The 20,627-nt window shown below is 43.8% G+C and overlaps 1 protein-coding gene across 13 annotated transcripts in view; it reads left to right on the forward strand.

Moving 5' to 3' along the window:
* Positions 1-20,627, forward strand: part of CRACR2A (calcium release activated channel regulator 2A) — a 138,731-nt gene that overhangs the window by 46,845 nt on the left and 71,259 nt on the right. For 7 of the 13 annotated variants that reach the window (XM_058743993.1, XM_058743992.1, XM_058743991.1 and 4 more), the window contains 3 exons: positions 10,712-10,962; positions 19,070-19,181; positions 20,314-20,497. In XM_058743993.1, the coding sequence (XP_058599976.1) occupies positions 10,747-10,962; positions 19,070-19,181; positions 20,314-20,497 (512 nt within the window). In that variant the 5' untranslated portion in view covers positions 10,712-10,746. Of the gene's footprint in view, positions 1-4,556; positions 4,701-10,711; positions 10,963-19,069; positions 19,182-20,313; positions 20,498-20,627 lie in introns of those variants that run through there. The other 6 variants (XR_009265956.1, XM_058743990.1, XM_058743999.1 and 3 more) reach the window with 1 other exon arrangement.

The raw sequence follows: 20,627 nt of genomic DNA on the forward strand, positions 1-20,627 counted from the left end.
CAGCAGCCAAAGCAGTCCAGACTGGGCAGCCAGAAAGACTTCTCGGAGGAGGTGGACTTATACCTGGGCCCTGAAGGCATACCCAACACTGAGAGTTGGAACAGACCTATATAGACTGTTTTTATAGGATGAAGAAGGAACTGGAAAACTTGCCTTTGTCAAGTCCTAGAAAACACTTCCCATCTGAGCCCTTGATTCCTCCTTAACTTGCTCCTTCCCAAGGGGCCCACCAGTGTCACTCCCTCATGACATCCCATCCATTCATATTGGAGTTGTGTTTGAAAGCCTTTGCTCAGCACCCCTGCTGTGCCCTCTGCAGTTTGACAAGACCTGCCTACCTCTGCCTCCTTTTGACACTGCCCACTCAAAGTGAATGTCTGAAACTTTGAGCGGCTGCTGCATACGGACAATGCCTCTGGGGAAGCCTGGGTAATTAAAGAGATGCGAACAGATCCTGAAGATGCCTTTTGTGCTTTTGATTTCCCAACTTCCCGGCCTGCAGGAGAGATTCAAGCGAGATCAGGGTGATTTAGTGGCTGCTTTCAAGTGCACAGCGGGTGTGGTATGTGTTGGGGAGTGGGGACCAGCTGCTCTCTATCTCCACTGAGCCCTGAGTAAGGGGGTATTCAGCTTAGAGCCCCTAGGAGGGATTTAGGTTTGATCTATGACCTTTCTGATTATAGCAGTTACTAAGCTACTGGAATTATTGTGGAATTTTGGGAAGTGTTCCTGGAAATGTTTGAGGGCTAGATAATTTCCATCTGTGTATAAAGGCTTTTCAGGAAGCACTCTGGAGGGAGAAGAGTGGTCTGCAGGTCCTGATAGAGAAAGGAAGATGAAAAGTGGTGTCATGGCTCCTCTTGTGATGGTGGTGGCATTTTCCCTTTCCTTCTGGAATATACCCCACAATTTTCCCTTTTATGGCTGTATGTTAATCTAAAAAATATTTGAGGCAGAAAGTTGTGTTCGGCCCTGAGCCCACAGCAACCATGGGCTTCACCCAAATGTGAAACAGCCCAGCCAGTCACAGGGCTTTGTTTTATTTCTGAAAGAAAAGTAGAAACACTTCTGTTGTTTTGTCTGCTATTTCCCTTGGAAAACCCACAGATGCTGTTCGAAGATCACAGGCCAAACCAGAGGGGGCTGGCATCACAGTAGGGGAACGGTCTGCCCCATTCCCTTACTGCCAGAGTTCACTGAGCTCTCTATGGTAAGGGACTGAGGATTTTCACAGAGAAATTACTTGATTTTATGCCGTTTCCTGCTTTCCAGAGTTGAATTTAGAAGGAAGAATCAGGCTCCTGGGGATAAATACAGTAGGTGGGGTCAGATTTGCAAGTCGGGAGATAGGAGAAGGTTCTGGCCTGGGCCTATTCTCTCTCTCTCTCTCTCTCTCTCTCTCTCTCTCTCTTTTTTAATAGATCTATTTAGCTATTGACATATAATAAACTGTACATATTTAAAGTGTACAATTTGGTAAGTTCTGATATATATTTCTACATACATATGTATGTGTATGTAACTATATATGTGTATATATGTGTATGCATATATAACTATATATACACATATATACTCATACATATATACATACATACATACATATCTGTATATATCTATATCTATATATATCTATATCTATATATATATATCTATATAATTTATATATATCCATGAAATGATCACAATTAAGACTGTGGACATATCCACACCCCCAAAAACTCTCCTCTTGCCCATTTGTAATCTCTCCTTCTCACCCTTCTTCACCCTCCCTTATCTCTTTTCTGCCACTATAGATTAGTCTTCATTTTTCTAATTTTATATAAATGACATCAAATACTATGTGCTCTTTTGTCTGGCTTTTTTTTTTTTTTTTTTTTTGCTCACATGGTTATTTCAAGATTCATCTGTTTTGTTGCTTAGACCAATAGTTGATTCCTTTTAATGCAGAGTGGCATTCCATTGCATGCGTATGACAGTTTGCTCACCCATGTACCTGTTGAGGAATATTTGTGCTGTTTTGGGCTACTACAAATAAAGCTTCTATGAATGTTCATGTACAAGTCTTTGTGTGGAAAGAATGCTTTTATTTCCTTGGGTAAATATTTAGGAGTGGGATGTCAGGACCGTATGGTAGAAGTTTGTTTGACTTTTTAAAGAAACCTCCAAATGTTTTCCTAAGGGGTTGTAGCATTTTACATTCCCACCGGCAGTGTGTGAGAGGTCCATCCAATTGTCCACATCTTTGCCAATACTTGGTATGCCGATCTTTTTTTATTTTAGCCATTCTAATAGGTGTTTGGTGGTGTTTCAGTGTGGCTTTAGATTGCATTTCCCTTATGACAAATGATGTTGAACATTTTCATGTAGTTATGTGATATCCATATATCTTATTTGATGAAGTGGCTGTTCAAATGTTTTGCCCATTTAAAAATTGAGTTGTTTGTTTTCTTATTCATGAGTTCTGAGAACTTTGTATATATTCTGGACCAAAACCCTCTATCAGATACAGGCTTTGCAAATATTTTTCCCAATGTGTACTTAAATGGTGTGTTTCAAAGAACAGGAATTTTAAATTTTTATAGAGTCCAACGGATCAGTTTTTAAAATATGCTTTTGCTATTGTGCCTAAGGAATCTTTGACTAAGCCACAGTCACAAGGACATTTTCTTCTTGTAGTTTTATATTTTTAGACATTACAGTTAGGTCTATGATCCATTTTGAGTCAATTTTTGTATGTGGTATAAGGTATGCATTGACATTCTTTTTTTTGCAAATGGTTATCCAATTATTCCAGTCCCATTTGCTGAAAAGATTATCCTTTCTCCACTGCATTGCCTTTGCATTCTTGTAAAAAAAATCAGTTATATGTATGGTCTATTTCTGGATTCTCTATTCTTTATTTTGTTCCATTTATCTTTTTATTTTCTTATTTTTAATTTTTGATCTTCATGCCAATAGCATACTGCCTTTTTTACTATAAATTTATAATGTTTTGAAATCAGATAGTGTTAGTCTTCCAACATGGTTTGTCTTTTTCAAAGTTGTTTTGGCTATTCTAGGTCCTTTGCATTTCAATATGAATTTTAGATTGGCTTGTCAATTTCTACAAAAAAAAAAAAAAGCCTGCTGGGAGTTTGATTGAGATTGAGATGAATCTTTTGATGAATTTAGGGAGAAATGACATCCTAGTAGTACTGAGTCTTCCAAACCATGAACATGAATATCTACCCATTTATTTTGGCCTTATTTAATTTCTCTCATCAATATTTTGAAGCTTTCTGTGTACAGGTCTTACACATTTTTGCCAGCTATCTCCCTATTTCATATTTTTGATGCTATTGTAAATGATATTTTTATTTCTAAGTTTTTGTTGCTGCTGTACAGAAATACAATTGATTTTTTAGAGAAAACTTATATCTTTTAACCTTGTCAAACTCACTTATTGTTCTAGTATCTTTTTGTGAATTTCACCAGATTTTCTACATAGATAATCATGTTGCCTGGGAATAAAGATGATTTTACCTTTTCATGTCTGATCCAGATGTTTTTTATTTCTTTTCTTGCTTCATTGAACTTCATTGAACTGTGTTGAATCTCCAACACAATGTTAAATTGACTAAACACTTTTTTATATATGTAATTTATTGTCAAGTTAGTTAGCATACAGTGTATACAGTGTGCTCTTGGTTTTGGGAATAGATTCCCATGATTCATCACTCACACACAACAGCCGTCCCAACAAGTGCCCTTCTCAATGCCCATCACCCATTCCCCTCCTCCCCACCCCCACCATCAACCCTCAGTTTGTTCTCTGTATTTAAGAATCTCTTATGGGGGCACCTGGGTGGCTCAGTCAGTTAAGCGTCTGACTTCAGCTCAGGTCATGATCTCATGTTTCATGAGTTTGAGCCCCGCATCAGGCTCTGTACTGACAGCTGAGAGCCTAGAGCTTGTTTCAAATTCTGTGTCTCCCTCTCTCTTTGCCCCTCCCCTGCTCACTCTCTCTCTCTCTCTCTCTCAAAAATAAATAAACATTAAAAAAAATTTAAGAGTCTCTTATGGTTTGCTTCCCTCTCTGTTTGAAACTATTTTTCCCCTTCCCTTCTCCCATGGTCTTCTGTTAAGTTTCTCAAGTTCCACATATAAGTGAAAAATATGGCAGGATTTCATTCTTTCTCATTGCCAAGTAGTATTTCATTGTATATATAAGCCACATCTTCTTTATCCATTCATCAGTTTATGGACATTTGGGCTCTTTCCATAATATGGCTATTATTTATAGCCCTGCTATAAACATTGGGTGCCCCTATGAATCAGCACTCCTGAACTCTGGATAAATTCCTAGTAGTGCTATTGCTGGGTCATAGGGTAGATCTATTTTTAATTTTTTGAGGAGCCTCCACATTGTTTTCCAGAGTGGCTGCAACAGTTTGCATTCCCACCAACAGTGCAAGAGGGTTCCCATTTCTCCACATCCTCGTCAACATCTGTTTCCTGAGTTGTTAATTTTAGCCACTCTGGTGTGAGGTGGTATCTCAATGTGGTTTTGATTTGTATTTCCCTTATGATGAATGCTATTAAGCGTCTTTTCATGTGTCTGTTGGCCATCTGGATGTCTTTCTTCTTTGGAAAAGTGTCTATTCATGTCTTCTGCCCATTTCTTCACTGGGTTATTTGTTTTTCAGGTGTTGAGTTTGGTAAGTTCTTTATAGATCTTGGATTGGATACTAACCCTTTATCCGATACATCATTTGCAAATATCTTCTGTTCCATCGGTTGCCTTTTAGTTTTGTTGACTGTTTCCTTTGCAGTGCAGAAGCAGCAGTTTCTTGCTCGACATGTCTCTGAAGGCAAGGGAAATAGAAGCAAAAATGAACTATTGGGACCTCATCAAGACAAATAGACATTTTTGTTTCTTGATCATAGGGGAAAAACCTTTGGCTTTTTACCATTTAAGTATGATGTTACCTGTTGGTTCTTTTGTGGATACCCTTTTTCAGGTTGGGCAAATTTCTCCCTACTCCTGGTTTTCTGAGAGTTCTCATCAGGAGTGGATTTTGGGTTTTGTCAAGTGCTTTTTCTGCATCTACTGAGATGATCATAATGGTTTGTCGTTTTTAATTTGTTAACATGGTGAATTATATTGTTCATTTCAAATGTTAAGCCATTCTCTCATTCCTGAGTTAGAACTCCACTTGGTCAGGATGTATTTATTCTTTTTATATATGGCATTGGATTGAATCTGCTAAAATTTCCTGAAGAATTTTTGCATCTGGGGCACCTGGGTGGCCCAGTCGGTTGAGCATCCGACTTCAGCTCAAGTCATGATCTTGCAGTTTGGTTCATGAGTTTGAGCCCTACATCAGGCTCGCTGCTGTCAGTGCAGAGCCTGCTTTGGATCCTCTGTCCCCCTTTCTCTCTGTCCCTCCCCCATGCACTCTCTCGGAAAAAAAAAACTTTTTTGCATTTATGTTCATGGGGGATATTGGCCTGTATTTTTATTTTCTTATAATTTCTTGGTCTAGTTTGGGCTTAAGGTAATCCCGGCCTCATAGAATATGTTAGGAAGTATTTCATATTCTTCAGAGTTCTGAAAAGTTTGCATAGAATTGGTATTAATTTTTCTTTAAATATTTGTAGCATTCATCAATACAGCCACCTGGGCCTTGAGTTTTCTTGCAGGAAAGGTTTTCACTATTAGTTCAATTTCTTCAATAGTGTTACTCATTTTATCTATTTCCTCTTGAGTGAACTTTGTTATTTAGTGATTTTCAAGGAGTTTGTCCATCCCCTCTAAATTGTCAAATTTATTGGCATAAAACTGTTCATAGAATTCTCCTATTAGCCATTTAATGTCTGTAGAATTTGTAATGTGCTACCTCTCAAAGTTCTGATATTATCATTTGTGTCTTCTCTCTTTATTCATCTTCTTAAAGAACCGGCCTTTATTTTTATAAATTTTCTCTAGTGGTTTTCTGTTTTCTAGTTAATTGATTTCTGCTCAGACCCTTATTAGTTTTTCTCCTTACTTTAGGTTTCATTTGCTCTTCTCTTTCTAGTTTCTTAAGGTAGAAGCTGATGTCATTGATTTGAGACCTTTCTTCTTTTCTGTTATATGTGTCTAGTGTTATAATTTTTTCCCTGAGTACTACTTTAGCAATATCCAACCAAATTTGATATATTGTGCTTTTATTTTCATTTAGTTAAAAGTACTTTTTCATTTCCCTTTCCATTTCTTCTTTGACCCATGAGTTATTTAGAAGTGTGTTATATAGTTTTCACATATTTAGGGGTATTCCAGGGGTCTTTCTGTTATTGGTTCTGGTGTAATTCCATTGTGGTTAGGGTACATACTTTCTATGACTTCAGTCCTTTAAAATTTATTGAAACTCATTTTATGGACCAGGATATGGACCATCCTGGACTACATATTCCATGTGTACTTGAAAAGAAAGTACATTAACCCTTTGTTGAGTATTCTATAAATGTCAGTTAGGTCAAGATAGTTGACAGTGTTGTTCGTATTTTCTGTATCTTTACTGATTTCAGTCTACTTGTTTTATTAACTATTGATAGAGGGATATTAAAATCTTTGAATATGATTGTGGATTTGTCTGTTTCTCCTTACAGTTGTATCAGTTTTTGCTTCATGCATTTTAAAGCCTTGTTATTAGGTACAGAAGTATTTAGGATTATTACTATCTTATTGATGAATTTACTTCTTTATCACTATGAATTACTTTCTTTATTCTCATTAATATTCTTCCTTGTAGAATCAACTTTGCCTAATATTAATATGCAGATTTTTCTTGACTAGTGTTAACATGGTATATATTTTGCTAACCTTTTACTTTTAACCTATTTGTGTCATAAAGTTTATACTTCTTTTTTTTATTTTTTTAAAAATTTTTTTTTCAACATTTTTTATTTATTTTTGGGACAGAGAGAGACAGAGCATGAACGGGGGAGGGGCAGAGAGAGAGGGAGACACAGAATCGGAAACAGGCTCCAGGCTCCGAGCCATCAGCCCAGAGCCTGACGCGGGGCTCGAACTCACGGACCGCGAGATCGTGACCTGGCTGAAGTCGGACGCTTAACCGACTGCGCCACCCAGGCGCCCCAGTTTATACTTCTTATAGGCAGCATACAGTTGGGTTTCCTCAACTTGGAGAGTCTGCCAGTCCCTGCCTGGATTTCCCCCTTCCTGTGTCATGGCCTAAAAACTCTTTAGGCAATAATAGGGCTCGTTTTGTTTGTTTCTGTCAGGAACAGGCTTTGGGCTAGAGTGAGGTGAGTAAGGTCCCTAGGGTGCAAAATTTAGAAAGTAATTACTCTCTAATGCACAGTTTTCAGAATGGATTTCTCTTTGAATATTGTACCTTAGGCGCCTCTTCCTTAAGAAGACACTCACTTTTGGGGCGCCTGGGTGGCTCTGTCGGTTAAGCATCTGACTTTGTCTCAGGTCATGATCTCACAGTCTGTGGGTTTGAGCCCTGCGTCGGGCTCTGTACTGACAGCTCAGAGTCTGGAGCCTGCTTCAGATTCTGTGTCTCCCTCCCTCTCTCTGCCCTTCCCCTGCTCGCACTCTGTCTCTCTGTCTCTCTAAAATAAATAAGCATTAAAATTTTTTTTCAAAAAAGCAGGCACTCACTTTCAGAGTTGTGCAAGTACAGGGCTAGTACCTGAGAGTAAATTCCTCCTTTAATTTTGCACTTTAGGGGCCTCATTCAGCTCACCCTAACCTGGCCATGCTGAAGGATCACTGTCCTTCATTGACTGATGTCTAGTGTCTTAGAAAGAATTTTCAAAGATATATTTTGTTTGGATTTTTTAAAAATTATTTTAGCTGGGAAAGCAAACCCAATCCCTGTTACTCCATCTTTTCTGGAAACGGAAATCTGAATTTGTTCTTTATGAGATAAAAATCCCACACAGAGAGCTATCTGATTGAAACACAAATGCTTTTAGGCAAAGGATGCAGCAAAAAAATTGTTCTTCCTTCATTTAAGAATCAATCAATATGCACCTACTGTGTACCATATTCTGGGATAGGAACTATGGTTAAAATCAAATAAGACATGGTGCCTATCTGCTAGTCGCTCATAGCTGGCTGCTTTAGAACTATTGGACTGGTTCTCTCATGCCATGCATTACCTGGGACATGGGTCAGGGAAGGCAGAGAGTCAGAGAAAGTCAGGCCTAGAACTGAGAGAGCATCTCTACAAATTTCCAGGCCAGAGTGGCTCAAGGGCTTACTTAGCTCACATAGGTGGTTAGAAGTAGTTGATTGCTATGTCGTCCATTTTGAGGGATATGGAGGAGGGACCCAACCCAAAATACCTTCCCTTACCAGCAGTTACCATGACTGAATTCCCACTATTTGAGACTCATTCATTAACAGCAGGGACCATGTCTTATTCATGTTTGCATTTTTCAGTGTTAGCTCAGAGCCTGCTAATTGGGCAGTTGATAAATAAGAATGAATGAATGAATGAATGAATGATAAATGTTAAAAGGATGAACATGCCTCTGGGAAGTGACTTAGGTTATTATCTGTTGGGGATAAATAGGCCATCAAGAGCAAGTCCATAGCTTGGAGCCATGCTAGGAAGGTAATATGGTATAGTACATCGGGTCTCTAACTATACTAGACCTTGATCCAAGTTGTTTAACCTTTCCCTGACTTAGTTACCTCATCTGTGTGATGGGAATCCTAATTTACCTAATAGAGGGATTGGGTTCCATTAGGATGAAGTATGTTATGGGGCTGGCAAGAGAAAAGCCTCAAGGAAGAACAGATATTATTCATCCAGTCTTCTGGGAACAGCAGGTGGGAATAAGGTAGGGGCTACTGGATGGCAGACACCTCGAGACAGTCCTGGCTGGGCAGCAGGAAGACACAGACTGTTCTGCTAATGCTGTACATTTACAGAAGCTCAGATGTTACCACTTCTATTATCCAAAAGCCCTTCCTAAGCTCAGTGTTGCGATAGATATTTTGGGCAATACACGTAAGCCATGCAAAAACAGCCCTACTCTCTTGGGACTTATAACCAAGGCCTTTAGTTCCCTCCGGGGAAGACAGAATAGAAATGTTAAATCTGTCTATGATTAGGTGACAGCCAGTTCACACTGTGTAGGAATGGAGAGAAAGACCCGATTCCTGAGTGAAGGGCTCGTCAAAGGGATCAGGTGGGAGCCCATTGTCCAGTCCAAGTGGAGCAAGAATGTCAAGTCTCCTCTACTTTGTCCAGGCTCTGTTACACATGGTGCATTCCTGAGGCCAGAGGTAGTCTTCCAGCTCTGGGTCCACAGCTCTTGACACATTTTGTAGGTGGAAAATGTTGACCCAAATCACAGATTACTTTGGAGTTATGGTGTAGCCGAGCCAGACCCCTGGGCTCTGATAATCAGACAAACCCACCTGGTGATAGTGTGATTTTCCCCCTTTTTTCTGACAATGGTGTAGGAGATATGATCTATATTTCCTTCTTCACTTTTTGCATTTCCCCAAAATGCATTACAGTGTGTATCTGTATTTTAACATTTAAATATTTAAAAATTTAGACCTAGCTTACTTCCAAAAAGTTTTCAGATAGAAAACTCCAAGGATATGACTATTTCCTTTCATCACATTGACCCATTTTTTTATTAGTAACAATTTATTATGTTGAAATATCATACACTTACAGACTGTCAGAGGTAGAAGGGGCCTTAAAGAAAATAGGACTGGTCTTCTCAATACACAGATGAGGAAACTGAGACCCAGACAGGTACTGACTTATTCAAGGTCACTTAAGGAGCAACAGAGTCCAGACTAGAAGTTGGTTTCTGCATAACTTCTCCCATAGCATCACATTACAGTGCACCCTCTGAAAAAAAAAATCCATAAGGGGCTTTAAATGTCTGATCAGGACATATAGTTTGTGATTTTATGTTGGCCAGAGACCAAACTAGGCCTGGAAAATCCAGTAGAGTAGGAAGCTCCTTGAGGACACAGTACATTTTCCTCCATCAGCTTTCCACGGCATGCTCTCAGGCCCCGTAGAGGCCTGCAGTATGAGCTAAGAGCTCACCAAGAACTTGTTGATTGTGAAGGGCATAGGAAACAGTGAATCTGAGAGAAGAGAGTTCTCCACCCTTCGAAATGCTGAAGAGTCAGGACAGTGTAGGATTAAGGTCAAATACAAGTTTGATGAGCTTGGATTTAAATCTGTTTTTGCATTAACTTGCTGTGTGGCCTTGGTCAAGTCACTCAGCCTCTCTGAGCATCGATAAAATGAAGATGCTAATATCTATTTCAGAGAGATGTGAGAAATAAATGAGAAGATGTATACAGAGACCAAGACATGGTGCCTGCCTCCAAGTGAACACTCAATAAATGGTAGCTGGTCTGTCTATCAGGATCTGTTTTGTTGCTGTTAGTTTAAATGGGGAGAAATTATTTTCAGGCTTCCACTACCCACCTTCTTTCACTCTAGAAATGTCTGTTTTCTTTTCCCCCTTCTTCTTTTTTCAATGGGCTGGCTTATCTATTAGCAATCACAGCACATTTCCCCTTGCCATTCTGTTAATGAGGAGGTGGTTGGTAAGAGAGGCCAGGCACACTGGTGAGCAGTTATGGCTGCCCTCTAATGCCCTCTCATTCTTTCTCAGCCTCACTCCATCCACACCACACCCACTTGTCTCTCTCATCTTCTGTGTTCAGGTTCTGCAAAGACTTGAAGAAATTGACAAACCCGGATGGCTACCCCTGACAGGAGAATGGTCTCTAGACCCCAGAGACCTGGAAAGGGTCCAAAGGAAAGCGGGGCCTGCCTGAGTCCCCTGGACAACCTGGAGTGTAAGGAGACCCGGGAGCTGGCACCGGTAGAGCTGGCCATGCTGAGCAAGGCACAGGAATTCTTTCAGACCTGTGACACAGAAGGCAAGGGGTTCATCGCCAGGAGGGATATGCAGGTAAGAGGCCAGCTCACCTGGAATGCCAAATGGCATGGCTCTCTCCATCTTGGGTTAGGGCCTGCCCCACTGGGGGCAGTAAAGGTGCCGTCTACTCTGCCCTGGAAGGAGGTGTCAGCCTCAACTCTACTGGGAGCCAGATCTCCTAGGTTCATTCCTTTCCTGGCCTTTGCTTGCCGTCAGACTCACAGATTGTTTCCCCTCTCTGACTCAGTGACTGTCAGGTTTGGAAAATGGTGATAGCAACATACAGGACTTGAGTAAGACATGGTGGAGAACCTTCTGAAACAGAGTGGGAAGGCACCAGCTTGCTACTTCACAATAAAGCTTTGAGCTATGCTGAGGTGCTGTGTGTGCCTTAGGAACACATTGACAAGTGCAACAACCAGGGAGGAAGGCATTTCTGGAGCTCCTCCAGAAACCCAACCACACTCAACCCCTCATAACTGGGTCCCAAGAGACATACTGCAGAACCCCGCCAGGCGCCCCTAAGCTTTCTTTTTTAAATTTGGCTTTTCAGAATACAGTGAAGTTGGGCAGTGGAATGTAGACCCTCATGGGGCTCAGTCCCATTCTGGGCTCACATGTGGGAGCTGCAAAGAGATGAGCCATGTGACCCAGGTGAAGACTGTGGGTCTTTCCCTGGCCCCACAGGATGGTGTTTTCAGGCTTTTCCCAGAGCTCTTCCACCATGCCATAGATACACGAATGGAGGGAAGAGACCCAGAGGACAGGACAGGCTTAGCCCACGAGAGAGCTCAGACCATCTGTGTTGTCAGTAGTTGGCTCCCCAGTACATTTCTGTCACTGAAACTCAACCCAAGTCTTACTCTCTATGGAAGGCCAGACTCTGTGTGCTTTGAGGAAACCCTGTCTGTGAACTTCATTATTGTCCTTCACAGGTCTGTGGTGGTTGGTGATGGTGGTTTTAATGGCATACTTAACTTTTGATCGTCCCTTCTGGAAGGAAAGAAAAGGGAATTTGACATGTACTGAGGGTCAGCTCCGGACCATATGCGTGGTGCAATTCAGCACTTTCTCTGTGTGTGTGTGTCCCAATTAACCTTCACTGAAGCCCACACTTTACTGAAGGGAGGAAGAGTCATGGTGAATTTAAGCTGCAAAGCGTAAGTTGTAAGAAATCATTTGTATCTGACCCAGAATGAAGTCATAACCATCAAGTTGCAGAGGTACCAACTCAGCTACATTCCTGCTCAGTCCTCGATTGTGACCAAGGCAAGAGGAAAAGGGGACAGACATCCTACCTAGTGGATACTTACACATCATGGCCTTTATTTCTACTTTGTTTTCCAAAGCTTCTGTGTACCTGTGGACAGTGAAGCATTTGAAATTTTCAGTTCTGTAGGCTGCGAAAGTGCTATCAAGGAAGAACAAGGCCCATCACTTAAGCACTATCTCTTTGCTGCTTTCTCGGGTCCTATCTGGGGGAAGATGGGCTGGAAAGAGATACGTGGAGAACAGCAACCCACACATCATCAACACTAGATGCTCTGTGGAAGCCCCATGTACCCCTTGGCTCTCCTGGGCAGAACCTACAGACATCTGTCTGTTCCTTGTCACTCCCTCACGGAGCTGCTTTGCCAGGTGACCCCTTTGGTTGGTGGTCACCTCCATGAACCTGACCACTACCACCTTGCTCACCTTTGGTTCTCAGCCCGGCCTCATGGGAACTGAAAGAAGAGCTCAGATTATGTATGCACACGAAAATTCAGCCACCAGGAGAGGCCCTTTAAAGCAGGGACTGAGGGGTGCCCGGGCAGCTCAGTCGGTTAAGCCTCCAACTCTTGATTTCTGCTCAGGTCATGATCTCACGGTTTGTGGGATCGAGCCTGTGTCTGACTCAGTGCTGACAGTGCAGAGCCTGCTTGGAATTCTCTCTCTCTGCCCCTCTCCCACGTGCTCTCACGCTCTCTCAAAATAAATAAATAAATAAATAAATAAATAAATAAATAAATAGATGTTTAAAAAACAACAACAACAACAACAACAACAGGAACTGATTGTCAAGGAAGGTGAGGCCATGGACCCGAGGGAGAGCAGATCCAGGGGCTGGAAGAGGTGGGTAAAGAAGCAGAGTCAGAACAAGACCATGCAGGGCTTACTGTCCTTTAGGAAAAAGAGAGAGTTAAGCTCCTCCCTTGGTGCTCTTATTCTTCTTGGTCCTGATAGACAAAAAACTATTTTCAGTGGGTGAGAAAGACTTTGTGTCCATCCAAGAGGTAGGGGTGGGGGGGTGCGGGTGGGGAAGGAGACTGCTGCAGGGTCTGAGCCCCAACAGTATGGAGCCAGCCCACTCTGAGAGAGCAGGGACCACAGAAGGAAAGGAGCAGGGTCCAGGAGAAGTTTTTTCCTTTGGGGTCCCTGGAGAAACCTGGAAGAACCAGAGGCAGGCTGCACTGAGGGCAAGGGTGCAAGCTGTCCTATGCTGGGGCTCCATATGTGGACATTCTACTGCAGGGACAGCCGGTGTTGGAATCAACCTGTGTGAACAGATTGTAGAAAGCAGTTTGAGAAACCTCAGCTCCATCCATGGCCCCTCAGACCTCACCCCCTCCTCTATGAGGAAACTCTCTGGGTTCCATGGGGATCGCTCCAGGCAGAATTGGGCTGAAGACTGCTTTGCAGGGCAGAGTCTGGTGCAGCCCCTAGACAAGCAGAGTCATGGGGCTGAGGACCCCGAGTGAAAGTCAGTCCTGCCTCATAGGGACAGAGGGACATGAGAAGGCCAGGCTGGAAGGGTGTGAAGGGACTTCTTCAGCCCAGAGAGGGAGAGGGGGCCAGTATGGGCAGAAGATCTCTCTGAAGACACCTAGAGCCTCAAAACCCCTGCTTCCTTGACTTTTCAAAGTGAAATGATTACCTACCAATGCCAAGTACCTACCTCCCAAGACTGCCTAGAGTTCCTAGACTAGCCACACTGTTAAGAATCATCTAAGAGTTGCCAAATCAAATATTGCCTATTTGTGTGAGTAAAGTTTTGTTGGAACACAGCTGTGCTCATTCATTTACAACTTGCCCATGGCAGCCTTCATGTTTGTGGCAGGAGTGAGTAGCTGTGACAAAGACCAAAAGGCCTGCCCAGCCTGAAATATGTATTTTCTAGTCTTCTACAGAAAAAGTTAGCTGATTCCTGGTTTAGGTTAACTTTGGACTCTCTACGATTTTTATAGCAAATTGCACTGAGTTTTAGCCCCGAATCTGCAACTTAATAGCATGTGAGTTTGTGTGAGCCTCTTAAACCCTCTAGGCGATAGTTCCTCATCTGTGAATTATTTATAGTACCTCCCAGGGTTAGAGAAGAATTAAATGTGCATATGCATGTAGAGCTCTTGGCCCTGAGACTGGGACCTGGAAATCCCTCCATAAATACACTTTGTGTGTGTGTGTGTGTGTGTGTGTGTGTGTTGGGAGCAGGGGTTGGGGGCTTGTACCCTATATGTCCTCCACAGTGTGATTTTTAAAAATTGTGGCAAAATACACATAACATACAGTTTACTGTCTTAACCATTTGTACGTGTACAGCTCAACGGCATTGAGTACCTTCATGTTGTGCAACCATCCCCACTGCCATCTTTAGAACTGTTTGCATCTTCCAAAATGGAAACGCTGTACCCATTAAACACTAACTTCCATGGGCTCCTCCTCCCCACAGTCCCTGGCAACCACCATTCTGCTTTCTGTTTTCTTGAATTTGACTACTCTAAGTTCCTCCTATCAGCGGATCACAGGTGTCTATCCTTTTATGACTGGTTTGTTTCACTTGGCATAATGCCTTCAAGGTTCATCCGTGTTGTCACAGGTGTCAGAATTTTCTGCCTTTTTAAGGTTGGATAATATTTCATCGTACCTGCGCACTGCAGGTTGTTTATCCATTCGCTCATCGACGGACACCTGGGTTGCTTCACACCCTTGTGTGAGACTGATGCTGTTGTGAACAGGGGGGCGCAAATACTCTGAGTCCCTGCTTTCAATTCTTCGGGGTATATGTGCAGAAGGAAAATTGCTGGACCATATAGTAGTTCTGTTTCTGAATTTTCTGAGGAGCCACAGTACTATTTTCCAGCCAAACCATCATACTATGACTTGAAGTGCTCATCTGTCTCTCCTCGAGGACAAAGAAAAGGCATGCCTGCTAAAGAGGGGGCCTTCCACTCATATCCAGCTGGTGCTATTGTTGTGTGTGTCCAGTCTACATGAGTGGGGCAATTTTGCTTCTTAGAGGACGTTCGGTGATGTCTGGAAACATTTTCGATGGAAACTAGACGGGGGGATGCTACTGGCACCTACTAGGTATTGTCAGGGATGCTGCTACATACCCTATAAGGCACAGGATGGCGCCCTCTTCGTCACCCAACAAAGAATTAACCATGCCAAGATTTCAGTAGTGCCGAGGTTGAGAAACCCTAGGCTATACCAAACAGTCAGCCCAAAACAAGCACGTGAAAACATAAAGCAGAATAAAGGTAATCTCACATCCCAGACCTTGAATTCTCCTTATAAAGATGTTTGGAGTAGCTGAGTTATGATACAGGGAAGAGAATTTTTGGTGCTGGAATAGAGAGGTCTGAACAGAATGCTGTAGAAGCCCCAGAAGAAGGGAGACTTTAATTCTGGACATAAAGATGGATCTCTTCTGGTTTTCTCTTTAATAAGTTTTCCTCAGACATGTTTGAAGCTGTGTACCCATTCATTTTAAGCTGTGTGAGGCATGTTACTGGACTGGTGACCAGGAAGGTAGAGGGGGCTGGCTAGAGTGTAGAAGAAGATGGCATTTTTCCATGGTTTTGGGAGCCCCAGGCCTTTACACTGCTGCTGCAGAATTGCTTCCTATTCCTGGTCTTGGAAAATGTCCAGTTTGTAAGACCTTGCTGAGAATCTACAGTAGTGCTGGCCAGGACTGGGAGTATGAGAGGTCCAGACCAATGCTCCCTAGATAGGAGTTCAGCGTCTCCTGCCATCACCCTTAGCCGTTCATTCATTCATTCATTCATTCATTCAACAAGTATCTGAATACTCCATGTTGGTCAGCATGGGGCTACCTGGGAACATGATAGTGAATAAAAATGAACAGAATCCCTGGCTCAGATCTCCTAGTCCACTGAAGGAGCAGACATTCATCAACTGATTGTATCTATCAGTATATAACTACAAGCTGATAAAAGAAGGCAATGTGTTCAGGGGAAGGCACAGCCTGGCCCTGACCCAGGGGCTGCAGAGCCTGAATGAAACAGGAGTTCAGAGCTAACTTAAGGCAGTGGAGGGAGGCTGGCTTTGAAGGAGCTGCAGAGTTTTACAGAGCAGCAGCATGAATTGGGTGAGCTGACTTCCTCCCCATTCCTCCTCCCTCCCCCGTCTGCCCTCCCAGATGGAAGTACAAGTGAAAAACAGGATCTCTGGAAGGCTAGTGTGTGGTGCTGCTGGCAAGAGAGACTTTTGGTGGTAGGTGGGTAGGCAGGGCATGGTAATGCTGAGTACGGAATTCTAGAAAGAACATAGCAGAGGACGCTTTGACTATAGCTGAAGCCCCAAATGAGAAATCAGCTCTTTAATCCCAGCGCTGGTCTCCGCTGTGACTTTAGGCAAATCTAGAGCCTTGCAGCCTCTCCCATCAGTGGAATGAATAATCCTGTCCCTCTTTGCTCTGCTTACCTCACTTGGCTGAAAATGTAGACAGCACCAGGTGCCCAGGAAACAAGACCAGAATGAGTTGGTTTCACATGTCTCTGCAGGCCCTGAGAACAAAGATACATAAGAGGTGATTGTGGTGATTGAGACTAAAGAATTTTTCCAGTAGGGCCAACAAAGAGAGGGTCAAGAATCTGGCATGGTGCAGCATGCAGAGAAGGCTGAAGAAGCACTCAGTACTAATTTGCCAGGACAGGAGGAGCAAGAACTACTTGGAAGATCTAATATCACTTTCTCCAGGTTCACGGACAGCAGAAAGAGGAAACCAGCCCGAGTTGTAGACAAGAGAGGATGAGATTAGGTGATGGAGGGATTTGTGTTAGATTCAGGAATAGAGCCTAAGGTAGTGTATATTCAACAGCTTTTCCCAGTTCATGTCCTCGAGAGAAAAGGTACCCACGTGTGGGGGTGGCTTCAGTGAAAGGCAAATTGAGGGTCCCATCAATGTCGGCAGACCTCTTGCAGCCCATTTGTAGCTCCAGTCCTATGTGAGGCACGTCACTGATCAGATCCAGCAATCCTAGGCTGATGGTGACGGTGGGAAGGAGGAAGGATTACCCCAAGGAGAGGGCCAGACTTGCAAGGGTTTTCATCCTACCTCCCGTGTGATGCCTTTGGTTTCAAATGGGGCTAATAAAACTTCCTGCTTGCAAAATTGACTCACTCCTCACCCCGCATACTCTTACTGTGGCTTTTGAGACAGCTGGTTTATGGATGTTGATAAGCCAGAGATTCTGCTCTGTGCTGAGCAGATGCGCTTCTAGACTCTGCACACACTCTCACTCCCCTTGCTTTCTAAAAAACTCATTCATATTTAATTCACTTCTCCTAAATGGCTTCCACATCATCCTGTCTTTCCACTTTGTAATGCATCACAGTCTGCCTTAATGCAGTACCTGCCAAATTAAACTTTATGGCTTATCAGCTAGAAGATTGCCATAGGATCAAGCCAAATGTTCTCGCAAGTTGTGTTATGGGCTTTCACACCTGCCGGCTCGTTTTCATTGTTCAGAGGGGTATATACCTTCCTTCCTACAGCCCTGTGTTCATTGTCTTCAGCTGTCAGTCACTTGCATACTGGCGATTTTGTGCACCTGTCCCTTGGGTAATGGGGAGGAAGAGGAGGGGCAGCTGGGCTATAATGAACTCCCTTGGGGAGTCCTCGTTTGGAGACTTAGATTATTAGGGTATAAGACTACGCTTGCTTCAACTATGCAAATTAGCCTTGGCCTGGGGCCACTGCACATCAGGCAGAAGGCCGGAGGGAAGCATCAGGAGCTCAGCCACTTGCTCCTCATCCCTTGGGCTGGTCCCTGCCCTCCCATCCTGTGTGACCCTAGCCAGGCCAGGGCTCAGGTTCAGTACTTATATGTAACTTCCTTGCACACCATCTTGTCCAATTCTCCCTTAGAACACAAATGCTCCTGGGGGAATGACACCTTAAGCCGGTGACAGTTAACATCTTTTTGGTTGGCAGCCAGTAGGGGGCAGAAGTGGGGCACAGCCTGCTGTGATGGGTGGGGGTCACTCAGAAGAAGGGGGCTTATCCAGCTTCCCCCGCAGAGCTGAAGGACCAAAATGTGTGTCCACCAAAACTTACAAATGTGGTGCCAGGGCCCTGGGACGTGGGTGGCCTCCATCAGGAAGGCTCCTGAGGGTGTGACCCATACCTGCATCTCAGTAGAGGAGGTACCAGGCAGAGGACAGGGGCCTGAGGAGACCAGGAAGGACTAGACATGAAACCTGGCTCTGCCATTCACTTGCTGGGCCTTGGTGGGTCAGTGGATCCATCACTCTCATTCTCTCTCTCTCTGTCTCTCTCTACCCCCCCCCCCCCCTTCCTACTACCTTTTACCAAATGCTTTCTCTGGGCCATGCACTGTGCCATGTTCTTTATGTTCACAGTCTCATTCAACTTGACAACACCATGTCCCATGGCTGTGATCCTCCCACAAGATTCAGTCCAGTACAGTTCTGGTCCTTTGTGGCTGTGAAGAGGGCCAGTTTTGGAGTCAGACCCCGGATTTGACTATGCATTGTTATTTACTAGCTAGGTGACCTTTGGGCAGGTAACTTTAACCTGTAAAATGGAGATAATAATGCCCACCTAGAGGGCTGCCATGAGAATTCAGTACAAATATACATGTTTATAAAAATATTGATAAATATTTTATTTATCTATTATTTATTATTTATGGATCGCCTAGCAAATTGCCTAGCACATTAGGAGGCACCCAATAGTCAGTGTTGTAACATTCAAAGGAGGAGAAGGATGGGTGGTAATGGGGTCTTTTGTAGGCCAGGTCCCACTCTGGACATTTCTGGCAGAAAGCTCTGCCTTCCCAGGGCAGCCCTCTGTGATGATCCGAGTGTTAACCAGTGCCATCTGGATTGTTTTCAGAGGCTCCATGAGGAGTTACCACTCAGCCTGGAGGAACTGGAGCATGTGTTTGACGCCCTGGATGCTGATGGCAATGGCTTTCTGACGCCAGAGGAATTCACCACTGGATTTAGTAAGTTCTGATGGATGCCGGGGCCCCAGCTACATAAAGCTATGTAAGGTGCATGCCTCCTCCCACACCACACCCATGGGTCTGTGTAGCACAAGCTTCCCTGTCCTCCTGAAGTTTCCAGGCTCCAGATTATTTGGGCCTCTTTTCTGGTGTCCGCACCAGCTGTTCACACCACTGTTCTCTCAGTGCCCACTGCACTGTCTCTGCCAGGTCCCCTCCCACCTGAGAAGGGCAAGGGGAATGCAAAGGAGCTTGGGCAGAAGGCTTGACATAAGAGGGGAGCCAAGATGAGATTTCCAGCCTCTCCTTGTCTCCTTTCCTTTCTGTGACACCAGTTCACAACAAAGTGGGATGGCTGCATGGCTCATTTCAGCCTGGGTCTGGCTGAGTCTTCCCGGGTGAGGGGAACCAGCTATCAGAGGAATTTCTAGAGGGTTTGAATAGACCAGTTATTCTCAAAGTACCCAGGAGGAAGGAGGACAGAGATTCATGAACAAGATAAAGAAACCAGAAATACCATCAGATAAGATACTGGTCAGATACTTATCAGAGCAGGTACTGGTCAGCAGGCAGGTCTTACCACACATCTGCCTCATATAAGATGCCATATAGTTTGTTTAGAAGTATCTGAGGTCTTTCCTGACCTCTAGGAGCTTCTAACTGCCTTGGGAGCATAAGACAGATTGCTGTATATTACAGGCAGTATGAGTATGGAGAACGTGCACCAAAACTGTTATGTTGCTTATAAATGTGAAGTTCAGTGATGCCACTGGGAGAAGTGACTAGATGGTAATATGGAGCACAGTCAGCCTGCTGGAGGTGGACGGAGGGGAGGCTCTTGTTGTTTAGAGAAGAACCCAATGAAGAGACAAGCTCTAAGCTGGAGAGCCACAAAGGTGCCACAGTCCTGTCATCCATTCTGCCTTTCCCAGGTTGTAGCAGCTCACTCAGAATCTCATGGAAGATGGGAAGACCCCAAATCCAGGAGCTGGTGTCCAGGAACGTTTGCTGGAGGGGGTTTCCCTTTTTTTTCCTTCAGAGGAGCCCCAAACGATTCCTGGCAACTAAGAATGATAAGGTCTTCCCGGGTGCATATTGCCTAATTCAGATCCTTGTGCTGTGCATCCTATAGGCCATTTCTTCTTCAGCCAGAATAAGCCAGGTCACGAAGACGCAGGCGAGCAGGTTGAACGGCTCCAGGAAGAGAAGGTATATCAGTCCAGAGGGGAAGAACATGCCGGCGGCATGGATGAAGATGAGGAGACTCAGTTCCAAACACTGATGGACAAACTTGGAGCCCAGAAGGTTTCCGAGGAGTAAGTGACAACAGTGATTTGGAGAATGGAGCCCAGCCTAGAAGCAGCCCCTTCGTCTGCCCTGTGCACCATTAAAGTTTGTTAAGCGCTCAGCCAGGCCCCAGGTGCTGGGCTGCCAGCGAGGAGGCTT

This window comes from Neofelis nebulosa, chromosome 8, assembly GCF_028018385.1.
Source record: "Neofelis nebulosa isolate mNeoNeb1 chromosome 8, mNeoNeb1.pri, whole genome shotgun sequence".
Taxonomy (NCBI): domain Eukaryota; kingdom Metazoa; phylum Chordata; class Mammalia; order Carnivora; family Felidae; genus Neofelis; species Neofelis nebulosa.